Source organism: Drosophila erecta, unplaced genomic scaffold (assembly GCF_003286155.1).
Source record: "Drosophila erecta strain 14021-0224.00,06,07 unplaced genomic scaffold, DereRS2 tig00000057-arrow-arrow-pilon, whole genome shotgun sequence".
Classification (NCBI taxonomy): domain Eukaryota; kingdom Metazoa; phylum Arthropoda; class Insecta; order Diptera; family Drosophilidae; genus Drosophila; species Drosophila erecta.
In genome coordinates this window covers 38,431-60,494 of record NW_020825202.1, presented here as the reverse complement: position 1 = coordinate 60,494, position 22,064 = coordinate 38,431, and the positions used below count along the sequence as shown (strand labels likewise).

General features: G+C 47.7%; 3 protein-coding genes and 2 pseudogenes across 5 annotated transcripts; 2 read left to right on the top strand and 3 right to left on the bottom strand.

Annotated features, from left to right (window-relative positions):
• Window positions 1–3: 3 nt before the first annotated feature.
• On the top strand, window positions 4–1,461 carry LOC113564227 (annotated as a pseudogene).
• Window positions 1,462–3,813: 2,352 nt separating this feature from the next.
• On the bottom strand, window positions 3,814–5,528 carry LOC113564225 (annotated as a pseudogene).
• Window positions 5,529–8,611: 3,083 nt separating this feature from the next.
• Window positions 8,612–18,437, bottom strand: LOC113564223 (nuclear receptor coactivator 6-like). 2 transcript variants are annotated; one of them, XM_026979807.1, is made up of 6 exons: window positions 17,609–18,437; window positions 16,397–16,580; window positions 15,024–16,334; window positions 10,217–14,902; window positions 9,591–10,094; window positions 8,612–9,533 (listed from the first exon to the last, which is right to left on the bottom strand). In XM_026979807.1, the coding sequence occupies exons 1-6, from the start codon at window positions 17,621–17,623 to the stop codon at window positions 9,472–9,474; spliced, it is 6,762 nt and encodes a 2,253-aa protein (XP_026835608.1). In that variant the 5' UTR covers window positions 17,624–18,437; the 3' UTR covers window positions 8,612–9,471. The 2 variants fall into 2 exon arrangements, with proteins under 2 accessions (XP_026835608.1, XP_026835609.1); XM_026979808.1 differs by having other exon boundaries at window positions 16,397–16,577.
• A 423-nt stretch (window positions 18,438–18,860) lies between these two features.
• LOC113564224 (cytochrome c oxidase subunit 6C-1-like) lies at window positions 18,861–19,582 on the top strand. 2 transcript variants are annotated; one of them, XM_026979809.1, is made up of 3 exons: window positions 18,861–18,937; window positions 19,156–19,329; window positions 19,395–19,582. In XM_026979809.1, exons 2-3 carry the CDS (start codon window positions 19,160–19,162, stop codon window positions 19,456–19,458), a joined length of 234 nt encoding a protein of 77 aa, XP_026835610.1. In that variant the 5' UTR covers window positions 18,861–18,937; window positions 19,156–19,159; the 3' UTR covers window positions 19,459–19,582. The 2 variants fall into 2 exon arrangements, with proteins under 2 accessions (XP_026835610.1, XP_026835611.1); XM_026979810.1 differs by having other exon boundaries at window positions 18,880–19,002.
• A 54-nt stretch (window positions 19,583–19,636) lies between these two features.
• Window positions 19,637–20,578, bottom strand: LOC6540701 (acylphosphatase-2). The gene is made up of 3 exons (XM_001968757.3): window positions 20,248–20,578; window positions 19,926–20,052; window positions 19,637–19,863 (listed from the first exon to the last, which is right to left on the bottom strand). The coding sequence occupies exons 1-3, from the start codon at window positions 20,309–20,311 to the stop codon at window positions 19,749–19,751; spliced, it is 306 nt and encodes a 101-aa protein (XP_001968793.1). The 5' UTR covers window positions 20,312–20,578; the 3' UTR covers window positions 19,637–19,748.
• Between the last annotated feature and the right edge of the window lie 1,486 nt (window positions 20,579–22,064).

The window sequence follows — 22,064 nt, the reverse complement described above, 5'->3', positions numbered from 1 at the left end:
AGAAGGAACAACGAGGCGGCCAAGAGGAGTCGGGAGAAGAGGCGCTACAACGACATGGTTCTGGAGCAGCGCGTCATCGAGCTGACCAAAGAGAATCATGTGCTGAAGGCCCAGCTGGACGCCATACGCGACAAGTTCAACATCTCCGGCGAGAATCTGGTCAGCGTGGAGAAGATCCTGGCCTCGCTGCCCACCAGCGAGCAGGTGCTGAGCAACACAAAGCGCGCCAAGATGAGCGGCGGTGGCTCCTCCTCGAGCTCCTCGCCCACGGGCAGTGGTTCGGGTGAAGGTTCGCCCCAAGGTGGCCACAATGGCTATCCAGTGGCTCCACCACTATCTTCCTCTGATCTACGGACCCAATGGCAATGCCCGGCCAGAGGCCACAGTGAAGAGTGTCCACCACATACATCATGCGGGTGTTGCGCCGCCTCCCACGCACCTACAACAGTTGGTTGTGCCCCAGTCGCAGACACAGCACCTCTATCAGCCACAGCCGCCACAGCATCAGCCGCATCAGCAGCAGCAGATTTCCCAGCCACCGCAGCAACAGCAGCAGGAGCCAAGTCCCAGTGCCGGCTCCAGTTCACCAGCCATCTCCGATCCGCACAACCGCCCGCCAAGCACCACCATTGCCAATCTCCAGGTGCAACTGCAGCAGGCGCTTAACCGGAATGTCAGGCCCGAGGATCTGGACAGTTTGCGCAAGGTGGTGGCCGTCGGCGCTCTGTACAATGCGGCAGCCGTGGTGGGAGCACCACCACCGCCACCGACTGCTGGACTCTATGTACCCGCCCCCAGCGCCTATAAGGATCACCGGGAAGCGGCTGCTGCCTGGAGTCACAATGTCGAGACGGCGGTCAGCAGCAGTGCTGTGGATGCGGTCAGTAGCTCATCGGTGACTGGCAGTGCGGCCAGTGTGCTGAATCTATCGCGGCGGGCCTGCTCACCCAGCTACGAGCACATGCTCTCCTCCACCACCCTCCTCCACTCTGTCCTCCGCCTCCTCATCCGGCGATGATGAGCAGGAGCACGAACCGGCGCACATGGCTCCACTGCAGCTGCAGCGGAGCAGTCCGCAGCAGGTCAGCGATGCCAACAATTGTCTGCCCCTCAAGCTGCGCCACAAATCCCATCTCGGCGACAAGGATGCGGCGGCCACGGCGCTGCTCTCGCTGCAGCACATCAAGCAGGAGCCCAACTGCAATCGTGCATCGCCGCCGGCCTGGAACGATGGCGGCGACAACTCCAGCGACGAAAGGGACTCCGGTATCTCCATCGCCAGTGCGGAGTGGACGGCGCAGCTGCAGAGGAAGCTACTGGCACCCAAGGAGGCCAACGTCGTCTCCAGTGCAGAGCGTGATCAAATGCTCAAGTCGCAGCTGGAGCGCCTGGAGTCCGAGGTGGCCAACATCAAGATGATCTTGGCGGAGTAAGCAAGCCCCGGGAGCTGGACAGGATCACGACTAGCGGATCAGGAGAGAGAGCGAAGAGACAGAGGCTGATGGGATCAGAGTCGGGGGAGCAGTGCAGTAGATGGCAGAGCAGAGAGTTCCATGTCGCCAGTAGTTCTCCTGGACAAAGAAGTTGGCTTAAGCATATGTTACGTAAGATGCCCAAAACAGAGTGTTAACTATTAGAAACCGATGCATGCTTGTCTCCATCTCTATGTATGGGCCAGGTCTGGACCATAAGGACTAGACCTGGCCAAACGTATCTGTGTGTATGTGTATCTATCCATTGTATTGAGTCTTGTATTCGTGAATGCTTAACTATATAGATCTCGTCAACTCGGAGCTAAACAAATCCTTAGGGTCAGCCCAAAGAATTTCTAATTTAACCTGTTTGTATACACGCACGCTATTTGTTTGCATAGCTAGCTGGTGACCTGCGATTAGCATCGGGGTCACCAGCCACGTTATTGTTCTCTTATGCATCCCAAGTTTCCTTATGCACAGCGAAAGTGGAGAAGAAAAAGAATTATTATGTTTGTAGGCAAACGTTACTAAGTATTTGCTGTTGTACATATTACACAATTAATTATACATATACTATATCTATATTCCTGTCGTGTACATAATTTTAGTTGCAAGCTAAGCTTATTTTATTTTACTTTATTTTATTTTGTATTGAGTACTATTGTGTAGTGAAACAAACATATACATTACACTTAAGAAACGCGTGAAGCACATTCAAAACGTGAGAGACGAAAGAAATCTGAAAAGAATTGATGAATAAATTCTGCAATAAATAATTTTAAATATCCTACCTTAATGTTTGTCGTTCTCCATTTATTTATGTTTTGCTGCTTTGGTCACCCATGTGGGTCTAACTAAATGTTGTTGCTCAAAAACAAAAACGAACTCTAAATCACACAAAATACACATTATATTTGTAGACCATGTAGCTGGTAGATCGATTGGTGTCGTAATTCGAAGTCCATGTGAGGGCGAGCATTCACTTTTAAAGTTGTATTAATTGTATTACACTTTATTACACTTTACATTAATCGCAGTGGAGCACAAGAAATACATATGACTATTACTATAGCTATGCGTACGCAGCCCTATCTATTTGCATATTTAAATAACTCGTTTTGTGTTGATCAATGAAAATAAACTATTTATAATGATGAAACAAATCGCCAAAGGTCTTTTACTGTCAATTTACTGCAATTCAATATTTGCCGACGCGATGGGATGAATCATCATACTATTATATCAGCAAAGTGCAACTGAAATTGTGAGTTAATCTATTACACAGCTTTTTCAATAAATTACATCACCTTTGCACGAGCTTTTCACATATTACAGAATGAGTAATTAATATCAGCCTTCAAACCTTTCAATTTTCCCTGAACACTTGGCGAAATGCATTAAAACTTCAGGTTTGAGTGGTAAAGAGATTATTTATTCTTAATGACTTTGTTGCCTTGTATTTATACAACGGAAAAAGTTTTGAAAATTTAAATTTATTTAGAATAATATCGTGTTACTTTTCGATTCTTTGTTATCATTATTCGAAATACAGTATAAGTATAATAATTAAATATTCTCTGTCTTCATAATAAATCCTTAAACATCACATGAAAAGTTTTTCTGTTGGGTTTTCCATCTTTTTTTTATAAGTTTTAAACACTTTCCTTCCGTTCTTTGTATCATTTTCATATAGGGAATCGAATATTTTCCGCTTTTTTCGTTAGCCTAGGAAAAACGTATCTAGTCCACAAAAGTTATAGACTTAGATCAAGACCTGTTTATAAATTTCGTTAATATATGGTATATGTAATTAATAATAGTAAGTATATGTTGTGGTTGTTGAGGGCTTGGTATTTGGGATTCGGTTGTAAATACGTGTTACAGAATTTCATTTGGTGTAAGACGATTTCTCACTTTCTGGTTGTATAAACTCGCCAGCCTTGCCTTGAAGATTAGCGTTTGCGATATAGGTTAAAGAGGTCTGTATATATCGTTTAACTATATAATATATCGCTTTCTTGTGGGGTCTGTGTGTGTGTGTGAGTTTCTTTTTTTTTTCGTTTGGTTTGAGAGTGCATCTGTAAATTGTAGGTACTTATAAACTAGCTACAACACAACACATGCCACGCCATGTTAAAATTGTAGGGTATCGTGTTCGAATTTTGGTGGCTGAAAAAATCCATCAAAATGCTAAATCTTCTAACTAAGTTTCCTTTCGGGTTCGTTACTTCGTTACATCGCTTGCTCGTTTTCTTTGGCATTATCTAAGAGAGGTCAAGAGTGTTTTTTTTTTTTTCGTTTTTGGAAAACGTTGATTTGGCCATAAACTTTTTGGTAGATTTGTTAGCTTCGGTTGGGTTCTGTTTATCGTGTGAGAGTGTTTTCTTGTCTGTGGTTTGAGTTTTCGTGTAAAAAGGTACATGATAAGATTGTTTCACGACTGATCGATCCCAAGCTCCTTGACCCTACGTCGTCTGACCTTGTGTGGAATGGCCAGCCGAGATATCGCAGGTGTGGTACTGGTGGTTCCGACAGCCGGCACTCCGGATGCGGATGTGCTCTGCTCCAGGCTCCACGGATGCACCATATCGTAGTACCGGCGATAGTCGTAGTCAAAGAGCTCGAATCGATGCGATATATCTTGAGCAATTGGTCCAACGTTGAGCGGTCGAGATCGGCGAAGTATCGCTCGACCAGGGCCTCGGATTTAATCCCACTTCGCGCTTGGTTGCCAATCTTGCGCTGCTTTCGCTGCGGCAGCTTGCCCAGTCCCAGGAGCAGCGATTCCAGGCCCGCCTGCCGTATTATGAACTCCGAGTCCCTCTGGAACGTCTCCGTCTTGCCAATGATGGTGAAGTTAACGCTGCAGGGCGTGCAGAAGCTATAGACTGGCGCCCAGTGCTCGTCGAATCTCTTGCCCGCCGCATGCTCGGCGATCAGGAAGCGCACGAACTCCTCGAAGGTGGGTCCACATCGCGGCCAGGGACCGCCCAGATTCCGCTGCCTGTAGCGATGCACGATCTTGTTGCCCAGCGCCTTGTAGAAGGTGTTCTTGTTGCCCTCCAGCTTGTTGCGATAGGCACTCAGGATCCGCTCGAAGGGATCGCGCACGAAAAGGAAGGACAGGGCGCTGGGCAGCAGCTCCATCAGTTCGCCCAGTTCCGGGCGGGGAAAACGCTTCCTGGCCAACTCCAGTGGCTGCGTCTCCGTTCGCTGCAGATACTTCACATCGTAGCCAGCTGAAAATCCATATTACAAAATTACAAAATACTCTTAGGAGGAATATTGGACCAAGTCAATCAAACTCCATGCCAAGAAAACAAAGCGTAAGTGTAAGAGATCATATTTTACATTTTAATTATATACATTTTAATTATAACTCACCTAGTATATTAAAGTAATACATCCACGTACTACTGGCCGCCTTGAAGACGTTGCACCTAAAAGTAAACCGAAAAGGGTTCAGAAAAAGGAAACAAACTACAGACAGGATGCCACCAACCAGACGAGATTGTTGTGGCCAGGTGAGACGAAGAACTCCCAGGGATTCGGTGGGTACTTTTCCTGCAGCTTATACCGATCGCAGACGGCCGGCCAGATGCTCGCTCCTCCTCTGCAGCTCCCGCTCCGTGCGACTGTGCAGCTCCTCGGAGTACTCATAGACGGGATTCAAGGTGGTGGCCGGCGGCAGCGGCGGCGGAGGAGCTGCTGCCAGGGCGGATGAGCTGCCTGCACTGGCATCCCCCCAGCAATGGCCTTTCCCTGCTCCAGCTGCTTGGCCAAAATCCTCTGGCGCTGCAGCTGCTGCCGCTTCAGCTTGAGCTGCTGCTTCGAGGGCTCCGAATCCGCCTCCAGTTCCGCGGCCGTGGCCCGCTCCCGGTGCTCGTAGGCATTGAGGGATTCGCGGAAGAGGAAGGCGAGTAGCACAGGCCCACCAGGACACAGGCGCCTATCTTCAGATAGGTCTGCAGGCGTCGTCCATAGCGCAGGCGGATGAGCATCTTGCGAATCTACCAAGGATTCCTGCAGCGATCTCGCTGCATGATCCACGGATAGGCGGTGGTTCTAGAATGTTTGGAGCTATTATTATGCCTCGGTATTAGGATGTTCAAAAACTTGAATCTTTTATTATCTCTTATCATAAGTTAAAGCTTTGAAGGGTTCAATCATATATTATATATAATATAATGGTATGATATATAAGATATGATATATGATATATGTAGGTTTAAGCCACAGATGAGTATACTTATTGATATACCCCCTTCCCGTAAGTACAATCGTAGAGTCCGTTTCGGATTCTGTTTTGGCCAAGTAGCGTGCATTAATTTTCCAGCCCTCCTCCTCATTGGCGGCCTTTGGGTCAGGCGACACTTGTTGGTGTGTACACACCAAACGACAACCTCTGCCACATACATACGCACATGCAAGCATTCGGGCCAACAAACAGGCCACACACACATTCCGACTTGGCAAACTACGTCATCGTGGAACCAACACAGACGCACTTGAGCGAATGAAAGTCTCGGAAAGTAGGACGTCATCCTAAGCGTCAACATGGCCAGTGCAATTGCTGTTGCTGCAAGTTGCCTTCGCTGCTGCAACGCCAGTTGCTGGCTAATGTTGCCATGGGGTCACTTGTGGCCAGGACTTGGAAGTTGGCCGCTGATAGCTGCGCTGGCACGAAGGCCCAAAGTATTCACGGCACCTCGGAGACCACTGGCCACGCAGTTAAAGCTGAACTATCTTGGTAGTTGGCACATCTGTGCGTTTATTTCTGGCTGTGTCCGGGTAGTAATCCCCCTGTAATCCTTGTGCAGGATATGGCTAAACTTACTTTGAAGCGCGGCGGGCGTTGAAATATTTTATCCTTTGCTTTTGGGGGAGCTCCCTGTGTATACTGAAAGCCTACGGCTGCCCCGCCTCTCCGCAGCCCCCTCCTTCACCTGGGGCCGCTCTGTTACGTGTTGCTCGTGGCTTCCGGGGAATCCTGCTGCCTGCTCCGCTTCTGCCGTCCTGCTCGCGGCGGCCACTCGCTCTCAACTGCCAGTCGGCGGATGGCCGCAGCTGCGGGTCCCTGGTGTGCCGAGCCAGCTTTCCTCTCCTCGGAAGCCGACAATCCTCGCCAGGCGCCGGCGCAGGGAGAGCGCACCCACTGGGGGACACTCTCTGGAGTTGGGAACGCTGCTCACTGGCCACCGGGAAAAATCACAGGACCTGCTGGAATCATCAACGGATGATTTTGGGTAATTTGAAATAATTTCAAATTGATCAAACGACACAGCAAATAATACGTAAAATATTGGTAACAGAGTTACAACTTCCAATTGTTTAATTTAAATGAAAATATTTATCAGTTTCTCACATTACTGTTCAACTATATATTCTTCTGAATCCGAGTTTTAAGGTAGCTTTTAAAAAAATGAGTTTTCAAAAACTCAGCTTCCAATTCCCGGAAATTCCAAAAACGCCATTCGTTTATTTTTTGTGTATATTAAATCTTTGTATTTTTTTCTTTTTCTATAAATATTTTACTTTAAAGTACAAACAAATTAATAATAAACTTCTAATACTACGTTTTAAGACACTTTCGTTTTTGTTGTTGTTGTTCATCTTGTGTGGTTTGTTTTAAATATTTAAATATATCATTTATTTGTTTATGTGTGTTGTTGTTGCCTGTTTGTTACGAAGCGGTATATAAATTATTTATACGTTCTATACAACATTTCCATTAACGTGTTTCTGTGCTATCGGGCTTATTGCAGTTGGTTGTGTTGTGGCTGTCCAAAGTGTTTAAACAAGGTCCACTAAATATGCTTCAGTTTTCGACGGGTTCGCCTTTTGTGTTTATCAAGGGGCCGTGGATGGTGTGGTATGCAATTATGGATTCGGGTTCTATATACGTTAGTTTAGCGGTTCTATATGAATATATGCAAAGTTATGCTAGAGGGTTGGGTTTTACTACGCTTATGCTTTGTTTTGCCTTGCTTTAAAGTAAACATGTACAAGTATCAAAAGAATTATTTTATGTAGCAATCATACAATATATAATAAGGTAATAATAATATTGAACAATATATAATGTTGTTTTTTGTGTGTTTGTCTAGCGCTTTGCCTTTGCTTTGCTTTGCTTCCATTACTTTACTCATTGTTTTCCCCTATTTGTTCAAGTTCAAATAACATTTAGCAAAAATAGAGCCTGCCTTATATACAATACAACTTTTTGTTTGTGTGGTTTGTTTTTCACGATATCCCATTTTCTTATGTGTTTTGCGTATGCAAAATATATAACGTTATATAGTTCTTTTCACTTTGCAAAACGACAGATACTAGACGACTGATTCTCAATATTCTCAATATTCTCCACTCATTCTCGTTATATTTTTCGATCTGTTTTTTGTATTTTTTTTTTTTCGTTTTTGTTTTTTGTAGGTTTTTGTGTTTTCACTTTTCTGGTGCTTGGCCTTTTTACATTTTTGACTAACTTATTGCATAGGTTTCCATGTGCATATTGGTAAAGAATTCGCGTTAAGATTACTGTCCTTAGGCTAGAGCATTTAAAACTAAAAAACAAATTTTCGAAACAACGCAAGCTTACGGAAACTAATACGCTATATATCTGTATGTACTGTACTGTATTCGTATGTTAAAGGTTACAAAAATATAAAACCTAATGTAAACGTGTGGTCTGCTCTGATCTGCTCGATCCAACGGATCAGCTTCTTATAGACTTTCGACTGGGGCGCAGCGCTTAAAAGTAGGACAACCTAAACCTAGAAATGTGTTCATGTTGCATCGTGAAGTATTCAAATATTACAGAGCGGTCCATGGAAATAAGATTTCTCTTGTTTGTTTCAAATTTCAAATAAAACTATGCATGCGTGAGAGTTTGTAGATGTTTTGCAGTTTCGGCCAACTATACTATGTTAGTGTTTACGGGAGCTTCTCGAATAAGTTACTCAACTAATTTGTTCAAATTTCATCTTCTGAGCTATACATTAAATTGCCTGTTTCACATGACTAGCAAATCATTTCCAATGGGTGCATTTTTGGGGAGTAATAGCAGTGCCAGATGAGGGCGGTGGCGGCGGATAAGCTCGGACTGAGGAGGCGGAAAACAAAGTGTAAACAAGGCGTAAATCGGCGCTTGCAACCGTCCGTTTGCGTTGTATGTATGGGTGTGTTTGTGTGTGTGCATGTGTGTATGTGTATGTGTGTGTGAGAGAGTGTGTCTGGGTGTGATGTTGCTCGCTATGAGACGCAACATTATTGCAACTTTTGGCTACCACTAACTATACAAAATAATCCTCAACGGAAACTAGGACTAAGAACTACAAACGTAAGCGTTCGGTATCAGTGCGTGTGATATATACAAGTAGCCGTCCGTAATCCTACTTCACTACGCCAGCTGCGGTGAGCTGCTGCTGGCGGAGCGCTGCTCATCCGCCGTTGTCGCCTCACTGGCGAACTCTTGAAAACTCAATCCCAGATCGTTGCTGAGCTGTACGATGTTGAGCACGTCGCCGGCGTCGCGCCATGCCTGTTGGTGTTTAGTCGCCATGCCGCTGACGCCTCCTCCTCGTGCACTATCACTGTCGTCCTCCTCGCTGAGGATGTTGTTCAGGCACAGGTTAAACTCATCGTAGTCGACAAAGCTGGCGCAGTCTAGGGCCGTGGCGTTGGCCAACTCCGGCATCAGCACCTCATCCACCTCAACGTCCGCGGCACTGCTGCTACTGTGGTAAGACAGCAAATGATCGGCCTCCTCCATGTAACCGCCGGCTGCTCGCGCCAGATTCTCATATTCGGCCATCTCATCACCGTCCTCGTCCTGCGCCTGGGCTAAAGGAAAGCTGCTGCTGCTGATCTCCAGCTGTTGCTGCTGCTGCTGATGCGGCTGCTGTTGCTGCTCAAAGTCTTCGAATAGCTCCAGCAGATCGTCTTCGTGTGCATCGCTCGGATGGTTTAAGCCTTTAGCCAAGGCGCAAAACTCTGGTCACTTGTAATCACGCGACGTTCTTCTCCGGCGTCCCTCGGTCAACATGGACTCGCCAATGACTGCAAAACGGAGTACGATTAGCTCAGTTGAGCCAAGATTATTCAATATATTCTCACCTGCACTGCGGGTCTTTCGCCTGGCTTCCGCGACACTTTCCACACTGCCGGCACTGTTGGCACCAACTGCTGCTCCCGCCTTGCCAGGTGTTCCCTTCGGCTCTGCCGCGGCGGCGGCTGCTGCAGCAGCTGCGGCTGCATTGCTGCGACTATAGATGATCTTGTTGGCTGCCGCACTGGCTCGCACGCTTCTCCGGGTGCCGATCTTCTCGTCCGTGGGCGAGCTGGCCGAGTTGTTATTGGTGGTGCTGGCAGCCGCTGCGGTGGCTCCCCGTGTTGCATGCACCACACTCGTGCCGCTGTTAACTTGGCTGGTGGTCACCACAGCACCGCCTGGCATTGTTGGCGTGGCCGCTGAGGCGGGCACAGCACTGGGATTGTTGGGTGTGCTGCTGTTGTGATTGTTGTTCGCAGCGGTGGTGGGACCAACTGGCGCTTGAGCTTTTCCCGATCGCGGTGTTCCAAGGGCAGGTGCGGAAGAGGGAGCATGGTTGCCGACCGTTTCTGTTGGAAATAAAATCATTGATTATTCAAAAGACACTTTCTCTTAGCGGTTTTGAATTTGCAATTTGCTAAGCAACCAAGATTATTGCCAAATCAAGATAAAAGGATCAAAGTTCACTTACTGTTCTGCGGTGGTTGTAGCTGCTGTGCATTTCGTCGCGTCACGTGCTTCTCTACTCCTGCTGCTGCTGCGGCATCGGCAGCTTCGACCTGGGCTTGTTTGGAGTTGCGCACCTTGCCGGCCACCTCGATCAGCGGCTCATCAGAATCGGAGGACTCGATTTCAACCTTCTTCGGCAATCCCGCGCCGGCATTGTGATCTGCAGCTGTTTCTGCTGCGTTGTTATTGGAGGTGCCGGTGCTCACCCTCGGCCGCTTTATGTTGTTCTCGCCCAAGTCGGCACCATCGTTACTGCTGCCACACTCGGATTCCTGGCGCCTTCGCTTGTTGTTATTGTTGTTGTGGTTGGGAGTTGGTGTGACCACGCGAGGACTGGCGGTGGAGGAGGCGCGGGATAGACTCTTGACGGTGGTAGGCGTGTTGGCTGCACTTGCCGCTGGGGCTGGAACTCCCGTGACAGTTGTGGGATCAGGACTTGCTTTTGGCGCATCCAGGGGACTCTCCAGGCGACTGCTGGCCCGCGTCCTTATTCTCGGCGTCTCACCGTCTACCTGAGCAGGTATTTCAATAGAAATGGGTTGCAGTGATGCTGAAGAAGCCTCGCTCTGAGCCTTTTCCTGCAACTTCTCCTCCGACTTGGGCTCGACTTTCGGTTCCACCTTTACCTCCACCACTTTGGCTTCCACTTTAAGGGCGCTGGCTATCGGTTTAATCGCCGGCTCCTTCTTAATTGTAAGCAGCGGTGGCATCTCGTCCAGCTTCACCTTGATCGTCGGTGGCTTGCTCTCTGTGAGTTTCTTGATGAGATCATCGTGTTCGAGTATATGATGTTCGCCGTTCAACTTGATGCTACCTATGCTACTGGTGTTCGTGGAGGCTGTGGTCACAACGGTTGCAACTGTCGCTGCTGGCAGTGAGCTCTCCAGGCTATTCAGGAAACTACCACCCGCAGCACTGGCACATTCGCTTGTCTCCTTGATCATCGATGAAACAATGTCCTCGAGATCATCGGGAAAGTCACCCTCCATCTTCGCCAGAGCCTTCTCGATCTCATCGTCAGCCTGCTGCTTTTGCTGCTGTTGCAGGGAACTGGATACGGTTAATGATGTCGCTACAGCTGTCGTTGTTCCTGCTGGCGTTGAGCTGGGAGTGATCACTGGTGCTATCACCGCCGCGGATGTGGTTGTGGCGACTGCGCTCGTCTGTTGCTGCTGCTGCTGCACCATCGTCACCGCCGCCTTGCTCACTTGGATTGGACTGCTGGACGAGAGTTGATGAGGACTCTTTTCGGACAGGGCGTCCATGGACTCAATGCCGCTGTCCTCGCCGCCGCCATTGTTTCCGTGACCGGGTGTCCCACTTCCATTGCTGGCGGGTGAGTTGCGCAACGTGCTGGGCAACGCAGCCGGCGATGAGGTAGAGGTGGTGATTATGGATGCGGAGGAGGCCGTTGATACGGAGGATAAGGTCGACAGGGTGGCGGAAGAGGAGTTCACTGTGGCCACCACCACGTTATTGACCGTGGTCATCGGTGGCATGGCCACTGGCAACTTTCTATCACAGATCAGCTGAGTTGTTTGCGTAGTGGGCGTCGACGATGTCGCTAGTGTTGCTGTGGCTGCTGCTGCTACGGCTACTGGGGATGGGTTTATGCTAGGAGCCTGCTCTGCCGTGACCTGCGGTGTGACCTTTGTTATCTCCACACGCTTCAGGGTCGTCGCACTGGGCAACATGGTTACGGCCGCCGCCAGTTGTCGCTGCTGTTGCTGCTGCTGTTGTTGCTGCTGCTGTTGCTGCTGTTGTTGCTGCTGCTGTTGTTGCTTCTGCAGCTGCAGCTGTTGCACGGCTGTGATGTATGGCGGCGGCTTATGGTTTTTTGTCATCGGCTTGCCACCCACAATGGGTGTTATGGTGGCGGCAGTCTTAATCGGATTCTTTATCGTCAACAGCCGATTGTTGTTATTCCCGCTGTTCACATTGTTGTTGTTATTGTTGCTGTTGATGGCACTTAGTGTAATGCTGCTGGGCAACGAGGTGGCTATCTTGCTCAGCTGCTGCTGCTGCAGGGTGGTGGACGTAGGCGTTGTTCCTGTGTTGGTGGAACCCACTATCAGCTGTGGATCACTGAGGGATTGGGCCTGCGCTTGAGCCTGGGCCTTGTGCGCCTCCACAATGGCACTGATCGTTAGACCATTCTTGCCCGCCACAATGGTGGTGGTCTTTGTGGTTGTGGCTACTCCGGCTTGCAGTTGTTGTGGCAATTGTGGTGGCGCCACTGTCGCCGTCGTCTTCTGGATCAGTATGGGCAATCCGTTGACATGGGGCGGTGGCGTGAGCTTGGCTTGCTTGTTTTCTGCTGGGTCCATAAGCAATTGCTGCGGTGGCTGATCGCTGTAGCTGCGCTTCAGTTGGCGCTCATCAGCACCGGCCTCCTGGTTCTGGACCTTCTTTCGATCCTTTCGCGTGTTCTTGACCACCACATGGTTCTTTCCACGCAAACGGATCTGCAGTGGAGGAACACGTGGTTCATTGGGCCCCGGGACATTTTGCTGCTGCTGTTGTTGTTGTTGAAAGTTGCTATAGACCGGATGGTGTTGTTGTTGTTGCTGTTGAAGCGGCTGCTGCTGTTGTGGCTGTTGTTGCTGGAGCGGAGTAGGTTGTTGCTGTTGCTGAAGCTGAGAAGGTTGTTGCTGCTGCTGATGTTGCTGTTGGGTTATCTGCATTTGAGTTTGCTGCATTTGTGGCTGCTGCTGCTGCTGTTGTGGTTGTTGTTGTGTCGGCAGAGCCAACAGTTGCGTCTGCATGGGCAACTGTTGCATGTGATTATTCACCACAATGGTCTGCTGCTGCTGTGGCTGCTGGTTGATAATAATCTGTCCCTCGTAGCCGGCTCCCGCTGCCGGCGTAGTCTCCACCTTCTCCAGTTTCAGTCGCAGCTTTATCTTCTCCTCGGCCGCCTTCGTCTTGGCATTGCCCTTCGCCCGTTCTCTCTTCTGTTTTGGCGCGGCCGTGGGATCCTTGGCTTTGCGCTCCTTGACTCCCTGTTGCAGCTTGCCGCGCAGCAGATTTGGCTTGGCCTTCTTGCTGGGCGCTCCACCTGCATTGGCTGTCACCGATTGGGGCGAGTTCAAACCAATCAACGGCGAACTATTGCTGGATCGTGGCGAATTATCACCCGCACCGAAATTGCTATGGTTCGCCTTCGACACCGGCGTTTTTCTAGCCCTGCTGGTGGCTGATTTGTTCGATGCCAGGGAATCGCGCGATCTTTCTTGATCACTACTTATACCCATGGGATGCTGCTGCGCGGAATTGGAGTCCTCCTCGGAAAACAGATTGCTGGGCAGAACCATATCGTTGGCGGGGTTGAAATTGAAACTGCCTAATCCACTGTGGCTGTTGCGGAATTGCGCCTGGCCAGTTTCCTCTTCAGCCTCAGTCTCGCTATCGTCGCTGGCCATAGGTTCCATATCGCCGGTATGTGGATTAATGATAAATTGCTTCTGGGGAGGTCGCTGTGGCTGCTGCGGATGCTGGACTTGCAATTGGGACTGCTGTTGCTGCTGCTGGCGTTGAACCATCTGCAGCTGTTGTTGTTGCTGCTGCTGCAGTTGCAGTTGTCGCTGCACCTGTTGCTGCTGCTGGCGCTGTTGCATCTGCGGCAATTGCTGCTGCCTCTGATGTTGTTGCATGATCAATTGTTGCTGCAACTGTTGTTGCTGCTGTGGTTGCTGCTGGTAGGGCATTTGCATCATTTGCGGCGTCTGCTGTTGAGGCTGCAACGGCGCCTGTTGTTGTTGCTGCTGCTGCTGTTCCAGTGGCGCTTCTTGCAACGTGTTGAGAGCGTCTCTCATGTCAACCGCCGATAGATTGTCCTCGATCAGATCCAAGTCCAGATCCTTGGCGTCTTGCAGCAGAGATTCTAGCTCGTTCTTATCTTCCAAACTGAGTGTGGAGTCCAGATCACAGTTCAAAGTGGGCAACAGGGCGTCCAAATCGTTTGTGGTCAGGGCATCGAGCACGGAAAGCGATATTAAAGAATCGACCTGACCAGGAGCCTGACCTGCAACCTGTGGCTGTTGAACCTGACTTTGTTGTTGCTGCGTCGGCAGCGCAGGAGGCGGCAACTGTTGCTGTTGTGGCTGCTGCTGCTGCTGTTGCGGCTGTCCCGGCAGGCTGACTTGCTGCTGCTGTTGCTGAAGATTGTACTGCATCTGGTAACGCGTGAATTCCTGAAAACTACTCTTGGTGGCCGAGTCCATCGGCTTATTGATCCCGGCCAGCGGCCAGCGAGAGTTGGCTGCCGCCTGATTGTAATCTGGTGGTGGAGCTGCAGGTACGTGTTGATTGGCTGGCATGATTTGTACAGCCATTTCGCTGGGAGCAGTAGGTCCAGGTGTTGCCGCAGGCGACACCATCTGCGGCTGCTGCTGCGCCTGATGATTGGACATCAGCGGACTGTGCATCGAATGGTGACTGGAGGCGGGCGAGAGGGCGGGTCCAAGGGGCGAGGCTCCGCTCATGAATTGCTGTTGGGGTGACGCTTGCGGCATGGACAGGCCCATGAGCCGCTGCTGTTGCTGTTGCGGATGAGGCGGCGGAGGAGCCAGCGGCAGTCCGCCGGGTCTCAGTTGATGTCTTATCTGTTGCTGTTGCATGGGACTCATGCCCATGTTGTTGAAGCAATCTGTTAGAAGGGAAATATACAGGTTAGAAAAAAGTCTATGCCTATGCACGCCTTAATAACTTTGATGGTCATCAAAAAGGCATGTGACATCAAGTCGTAAAGGCATTAAAGTGACGCTTACCGGGCGCAGGCTGATACTGTTGCTGTGGTTGCTGCTGGCCCTGTAATTGCTGCTGCGGTTGCATGAATCGCATCTGCTGTTGGCGCTGAAGTTGCTGCTGTCGCAGGGCCACAGCCTGTGGCGACATTTGCTGATGTTGCTGTTGAAAGCGAATTGGTGGTCCTTGCTGCTGTTGTTGTGGTTGCTGCTGCTGACCCTGCTGCTGTTGCTGAGTATACAAAAGATTGCCATTGCCGCTGGGACTGAGCATGGCCTGCTGATGTTGTTGTTGCTGCTGCTGCAGATTCCGCATCACCACGGGCGGCGGGCAGGGAGGAGCCGCCGCCTGGGGCGTTGTGGGTGAGGAAGGCACCACCGGACTCAGTACGTCACCCATGAGAAAATCGCTGGGCGTCGCAGGACCGGAGGATCGCATAGGGGAGTTCATCATCTGCGCTCCACTGGGGCTCATTCCAATCAGCGGCGACTGCTGCTGCTGCTGTTGGGGCGACTTGAGCTGGTTCGGATTCGACATGCCATTGCCGTCGTTCTGCAGCAGATTCACAAGCAGCGGCGACGATATGGCAATGTTGTTGCTGCCCGTCGACGTCGCCGTAGGCAGCGGCGGATGCCCAAGCGGATGGTTCAGCTGGCTGGGTGCCGTCACAATGGCTGGCTTGGCACTAGCGCCCGCTATGGCAATGGGTGAACTGACGCTGCTGGCCGTGGCAGCACCCAAACCCGGATATGGCGGCGGTGGTGGCTGGATGAACTGAGATTTGCTGCCGGGCGGCGTTGGTGCAGCTGGCGTTGGCGTTGTGGGTGTCAGCTCGCCATTCTGAGGTGCCTGCTGCGTTTGCGTCTTCAGCACCTTTAGTGTTACATTTGGCGGAGGAGGTGGCGGTAGGGGCGGACCCAGGCCGCCCGCCTCTCGACCTTGCAGCACTCTCGCCTGACGCATGCTCTCGAAGGGAAAGTCCCGCGTGGTGGAGGGAGATGGTAGCAGCAACGGCACCTTGCCCTCCATGGGGCACACGGTATTGGGGGATTTGAAGACGGCGGGTGTCACGGCCACCTGCTGCTGCTGCTGTTGTTGCTGCTGCTGCGTGGTCTGGAGGGGCATCTTCTGAAGTCCAAGGCCCGCCGCCGCCGCTCTTCTTTGCTGGAGTGAGATTGCATCGTTTTGGGGCTGTTGCAGGATTCTCTGCTGCTGCTGTTGCATAAAGGCGGAAGCCGCCTTGCTCGTACTGGGGCCATCGAATCCCGTGGCCAGCAGACCACTTTTGTTGCCGGAAAGCGAGCCAGCCGCCTCAAGTGTCTCGTTTACATTATCTACGAGAAGGGATTACCCAGGTTAATTGTTTGTTTAGAGGGCATTTGCTAATACTACTCACCCTTGGTTATCTTAATATCTTGTCCACCAACTTTTAAATTTATCACAGAATCGCCCTCGAATTGCACGGACTGAATGTTGAGGGCGCGCAGCTCCGGATTTCCATCGTTGGCCAGCTGGCGCAGCCGTTGTGCTGCGTCCCAGGGTAGCGAGACCAATATCCGCACCAGTGACGGTTCAAGCTGCTGCAAAGTGGCACACATGTGAGACATTTTGCAAATTTACAACATTTAATTAACATTTAAGGAGCCGTATAGGAAGAGAAAGAAGAAGAGGGACAGTGAAATTGCTGGCGATGGCCAGTATTTGTTATCGATATCTATCCAGCGAGGGTTTGCAGCCCTGGTTCACGACACGCAAACATATAAACACCAAATTTATGCGAAAACACAATTCTGAACCTTATTTATAAGTTTCATTTACCTTCCATAGCTCTGTCATGCTTGAATGTATTTATTTCTTATATATTTACTATATTATTTGCATTTCTCGTTTTATTTTTGACCCTGCGGTCTCTGGTGCAAGAGAGGGATGGCCATAGTGCACTCATTGGAAATTCCAACAACAATTTGTTTCGACAACAGTCCCCAAAGATAATATGCTTGAATTGAGTAACCCAAAAGACATTTCAGCTGACTGCATTTTCCACGCGCGGCGGCCCAAAAGGGGGCGGGGCAGCTGGTGCCCACAGGTTGCATTTTCTCATGCGTGCGTGCGTTTTCCATTTCTCTCTGCGGAACGTGTTATCGATACCCCGACTTCGTCGCCATTTTTCTTCTTGGCCTCTTGGAAGGCGGTGCGCTGGTGTGTGTGTGTGTGCGTGAGCTGGGTGGGCAAGTGTGTGTGGCAGAGGGAAAAGGTAACCAAAATACTTGCTTGGAACTAAGGCAGGGGGTAAAAAGGGGGCGGCTGATTAATAAAATAAAAAAAGGGGGGAAACAGAAAGAGATAAAAAAAAAAAACACGGGAAATGCGAGATTCTACACACTTAAAACCAACCAATTAGTTCGCCCTTTTCGCCGCCTATTGTTTTTGTTTTTATCCCCGTCTCTGAGTGCGTGGGTGACGCAAGTGTAAAATGAGCAAAAGGCAAAAACAGACAAAAAAGAAAAAAGAGAAAAGGGGGGAAGAAGCCCACTTGAAGTGCAATAATCGCAAATCAGCTGTTCTGTTGCGCTCGCTTAAAAAGCGAAACACGATAAACTCAACTCACCTGTTTAAGTGGCATATCATCACACGACAATCGCACGCGTCGTAGGTTTAATTGGTAGAACGCTGCTCAATTCTCGCATTTAGCTTTCGATTGACCGCCGTGGCGTCCTTTGGATTGGAATTGTTGAACCAATTGCATTTTAGGCATAACACTCGATGGCTTCGGTTTATTGTCTTTCGATGTATTCCGCATTCAGTTTTTAACCTCTGCGACTTGGTTTTTGGGCATTTTCCACTATTATTTTTTTTCTTCTCCCCTTTGCTTATGACTTTTTTTTTAGTAGTAGCCTCACCAACACACACACACATGCACTGCAACACACACACTCACACACGTGCGGGGCGCGGATACGGATTTTCCTGCGTCACTTTTCAAGCGCTTTTCCTGCTGGGAATCTTGCCTGCCCGCTTTTCAATTACTGTTTAGGGCAAACTGTATGCATTTGGGCCCCCACTGTTCTCCATTTCACATTTGCTGGCCAAATAGTAATGCCTGTTTAGCGGAACTCGAAAATTTTCACGCATTCGGGCAACCGATTTTCGGGGGCTTAATTTCACACGGTTCGATTGTGTGCGGGCACTCGATAAACGCACTGATTGCTGTCGAAAGATTCGCGCTTGCTTTTCAGACGTCAATTGGCGTTGCAACGAGGCGTTTATCCTGTTTATTTTGTACAAAAAACTTCGTAATTATTAAATTTCCACGAACAATAACAAGCACACAGTGGTAGCCATTTTTATTTTCCAGCCGGTGTTGCCAGAAGATCGAGGGCCGAAATTCCCTAAATTTTCCGGCATATTTGTGGTTTTCAGGGCTGCGAAGTAAGTTGCATTGGAAATTTTGCTCAAGCAGGGTTGTCAATTGCTTGGCAATCTGAATTTAAATTAAATAATGCCACAGTGTAATATATATACAAATGATTAAGATTATTTTAAGATCGTATCTTATTTTCGAGCATGTGAAGTAAACATAAATGTTAAGTAAACATCTTTTAAAAAGGTTCAATATATAATTTCCATTTATGAATATCTATCCTGCTTAGAACTGCAGATTACAGCTGAGCTCATAGCATTAAGATTCAAAATTAAAGAAAGGTTTTACTTAAAATATTGTGTCTTAGGTCTGCGGATTAAGCAGAAAAGAAGAATTATGCAAGAAATTATGCAATCATATTGGCTAAGTACCGTGTTAAATTTTAATATAATTTTTTAATTTTCATGTAACTAATCGATAGTTTTGCGAATACTGCCACCCTCACTGAACGAACGATAGTATTGAATAGAACTTGAGTTAGGTTCCATCTCTATCTCTGATTCTGAAATTGCAAATGTGAGTACATAACAAGGTTTTTCTTTAATAAAACAAGTTTCAAGGGTTTTTGGACTACAAATAAAGTAATTGTATACCACATTGGCAGACCATATTAAGTTCATAAGTTGCTGGGGAGAATTAAGTAGTTGCTATGCGTTTTATGACAGCTGCCTTTGAGCACCTTACGTAACTACCGAGCAATATAATTGATTTTTGTGATTTTTCATCCTTTTCAGCATTATGGCCAACACTCCAGCCACCTCCTCTGCCGGACCCGTGCTCCGTGGTCTCCACAACGCCACCATCAAGCGTAACCTGGCCATTTCCCTGGGACTGACCGCTCTGGTGACCGTCGCCTACAAAATTCTGGTCAACGATCCCAAGAAGGCCGCGTACGCCGACTTCTACTCGTAAATATAGCTTACATATGCCATATGAGCCATCCATTGATCTGGTTTATCCCTTATCGCTGCAGGAAGTACGATGCCAACAAGTCCTTCGAGCGCATGAAGGCCGCCGGTCGTTTCCAGTCCTGCTAGGCTATGTTATCCGGAACACAAGTAGTCTAAGTCAAAAGATGTTGTAGAGCAAGAGTTGCGCTTCTGTATTGAAAACTAAATAGATTTCAGTCTACGTATGTGCACGAAGGCCTTTTAATTTGGATCTATGTTGTATTGCTATCAAGAGTTGGAGTGATTAACAAAATGTGAAGACAAATTATGATTATATTCTTTATTATTTACTCGTATTTACAAACTTAGCCAAGTAATGCACAAAACAAACACACAAAACTATAAGGCCGCACACCGACTGCGGTCACGGAACACATCTAAAACCTAATGGCAAAGTCCTTGTAGTCCAGTCGGCTGAGGTTGCCCTGGTTCCGGACCTCACAGCGATCGATTTGGCAGCCGGGAGAGCCCTCAGTGGACAGCCAGGTGATCCTAAGAGGAGATTTCATCGGGAATATGAGCGTGGAAAGTGTAAATTATACGGGGTTACCCACATCTTGTCCACCTCCTCCTTGGGCCCCTGCATCTTGCCCACAATGGTGCCCTGTTTGCTGTTCTTCACCCAGCCAGTAATTCCCGTCTTGGTGCAGCGATCGCGGGTGTCTTTCGTGAGATTCAGGCCTGCCGGTTGAAAAAGCAGAGGTATTTGTTTTATATAGTCTAGCGCATGTGGAATGGGGCGTGAAACAAAGCCAAGGACAGTTTGGGGCCCCAAAAGTAACTAGCTACTGAAAGTTTATTTTTAGGCAACCAACTGAATGAGCTGTGTTATGCCTGGCCCTCGATTCCCGATTCCTATTGCCCTTGAGATCGCACCTTGTACATGTCCATAGACCTCAAAGTCCAGCGTCACCAGCAGTCGGATATCCGGAATGCCCATCTCGATCGACTTCGCACTTTACCAAATGCGCACGTTGGTTATGTAAATTTGGCAGCAAACTGCTCGATTTTTAAGATTTGCCTGATTTCAGCACTTTACTCGCACTTGAAATTGGTTTATTTTCTACAAAAACTGGAATCCCCAATTAAGCATATATATTTTTTGAAAAATATTTTACTCGGAGCGATTTTTTTCCGCCGCGATCGCTAGCTTGATTTTCAGCAAACCGTCGCAAATTTAAAACTAAAATGCCAAGTAGCATATCAATTGGTTTCTATTTTGCGTTTTCGATTTTGTATTTGCGTATTTATTTTAGCCGCACATTGCATTCTGCCTCTTTCTATATGTTTTTGTTGTTATTCTAGAGAAGAAAATACAAATACAATTTGGGAATCTTTTGGGACGGTCACAGATAGTTGATTCTGGTGGTCAGTATCTGAAATTTGGGTGCGCTACAGGGGTTATTCGAGAAAGATCTTAATTAAGTGGTATGGAAAAAGTTCTAGAATCTGAAAAAAATCAATATCTATAATATCTATAATCTGTATATAGCATCAAAATCGTAGGATTCGGTTCCTTATTAGACATATGTATGACTGCATATTGTTCAATTTGGCAATAAAATGGTGCATTTTCGTCGCGTAAAGAAAACTTATTGATCCGAAACAATGCACAGACTTTGTTTCTGGGACCCCGTCGATTTCGCTTTCTAATGCACCTATATAATGCACCTATGAGAAATGTGAGGAATGACAAGTTCATAGCAGGCGCATAAGATGGGCCCTGAGACTTTTATAAGACCAGACGACAAGTGCAGTGCTTTGTATTCTTCTTTAAAGAAAGGGAAATTTATCTATGCAATGAAGAATAGTACGTAAACTACGATGTATTTAAACGAATATTGTCCTTGTATAGGAATTCGTCCTCGTAGATAAGGAAAGCGGAAAACACAACCCAGAATATGAAAATTAGGGGCTATAAATAAGTTTGAACACATTAAGATAGAATGCTATAGTCGAGTTCCTCAACTATCAGATACCCGTTACTCATCTAGTGGAAGTGCAAACCAGAAATTTCAACATTTCCTGGAATACCGGTAGAAATTGGGGAAAAGTAATAAAATGAAAAAAAAACTTAACAATTTTTTAAAAGTGTGGGCGTGAGAGCTTTATGCGATTTGTGGGCGTTAGAGTGGCCGTGGCAACATTTGGAAACAAACTTGCGCTGCGTCATTGTCTCTGAAGCTGCATGCTTAATCTCAAGATTCTAGCTTTTGTAGTTCTTGAATAGGATAGGAATAAGATACAGAAAAATTACAAAAAAAATTAAAAAAATAAATTTTTAAATTTGAATGCAGATGTTTAGAGAATTGTGCCAGAAAGATTTAGAGGTATGCCACTTCAAAATCCGATTAAGATAAGTTGAGTTATGATGTTTAGAACTTCAGCTTTATGACGTTTTTTTACATTTTTTGAGTTTCTACAACATCATACATCAGAAAAATTACAAAAAAATCTTAAAAAAATTAATTTCTAAATTTGAATGCAGATGTTTAGAGAATTGCGCCAGAAACATTTAGAGGTATGCCACTCCAAAATCCGATTAAGATAAGTTGAGTTATGGAGTTTAGAACTTCAGCCTTGGGGCATTTTTTATTTTATTGAGTTTCTACAACATCATTCATCAGAAAAATTACAAAAAAATCTTAAAAAAATTAATTTCTAAATTTGAATGCAGATGTTTAGAGAATTGC

What these genes read in the sequence shown, in the direction of transcription:
- LOC113564223 (XM_026979807.1), bottom strand. An exon ending in AGATATTAAGATAACCAAGG is followed by an intron (nt 16,335 to 16,396) that starts GTGAGTAGTATT and finishes CCCTTCTCGTAG; the next exon opens with ATAATGTAAACGAGACACTT. An exon ending in ACAGTATCAGCCTGCGCCCG is followed by an intron (nt 14,903 to 15,023) that starts GTAAGCGTCACT and finishes CCCTTCTAACAG; the next exon opens with ATTGCTTCAACAACATGGGC.
- LOC113564224 (XM_026979809.1), top strand. Translation starts at nt 19,160, where the DNA reads ATGGCCAACACTCCAGCCACCTCCTCTGCCGGACCCGTGCTCCGTGGT. An exon ending in GCGTACGCCGACTTCTACTC is followed by an intron (nt 19,330 to 19,394) that starts GTAAATATAGCT and finishes TTATCGCTGCAG; the next exon opens with GAAGTACGATGCCAACAAGT.
- LOC6540701 (XM_001968757.3), bottom strand. Translation starts at nt 20,311, where the DNA reads ATGGGCATTCCGGATATCCGACTGCTGGTGACGCTGGACTTTGAGGTC. An exon ending in GGTCTATGGACATGTACAAG is followed by an intron (nt 20,053 to 20,247) that starts GTGCGATCTCAA and finishes TTCAACCGGCAG; the next exon opens with GCCTGAATCTCACGAAAGAC. An exon ending in AAGGAGGAGGTGGACAAGAT is followed by an intron (nt 19,864 to 19,925) that starts GTGGGTAACCCC and finishes ATCTCCTCTTAG; the next exon opens with GATCACCTGGCTGTCCACTG.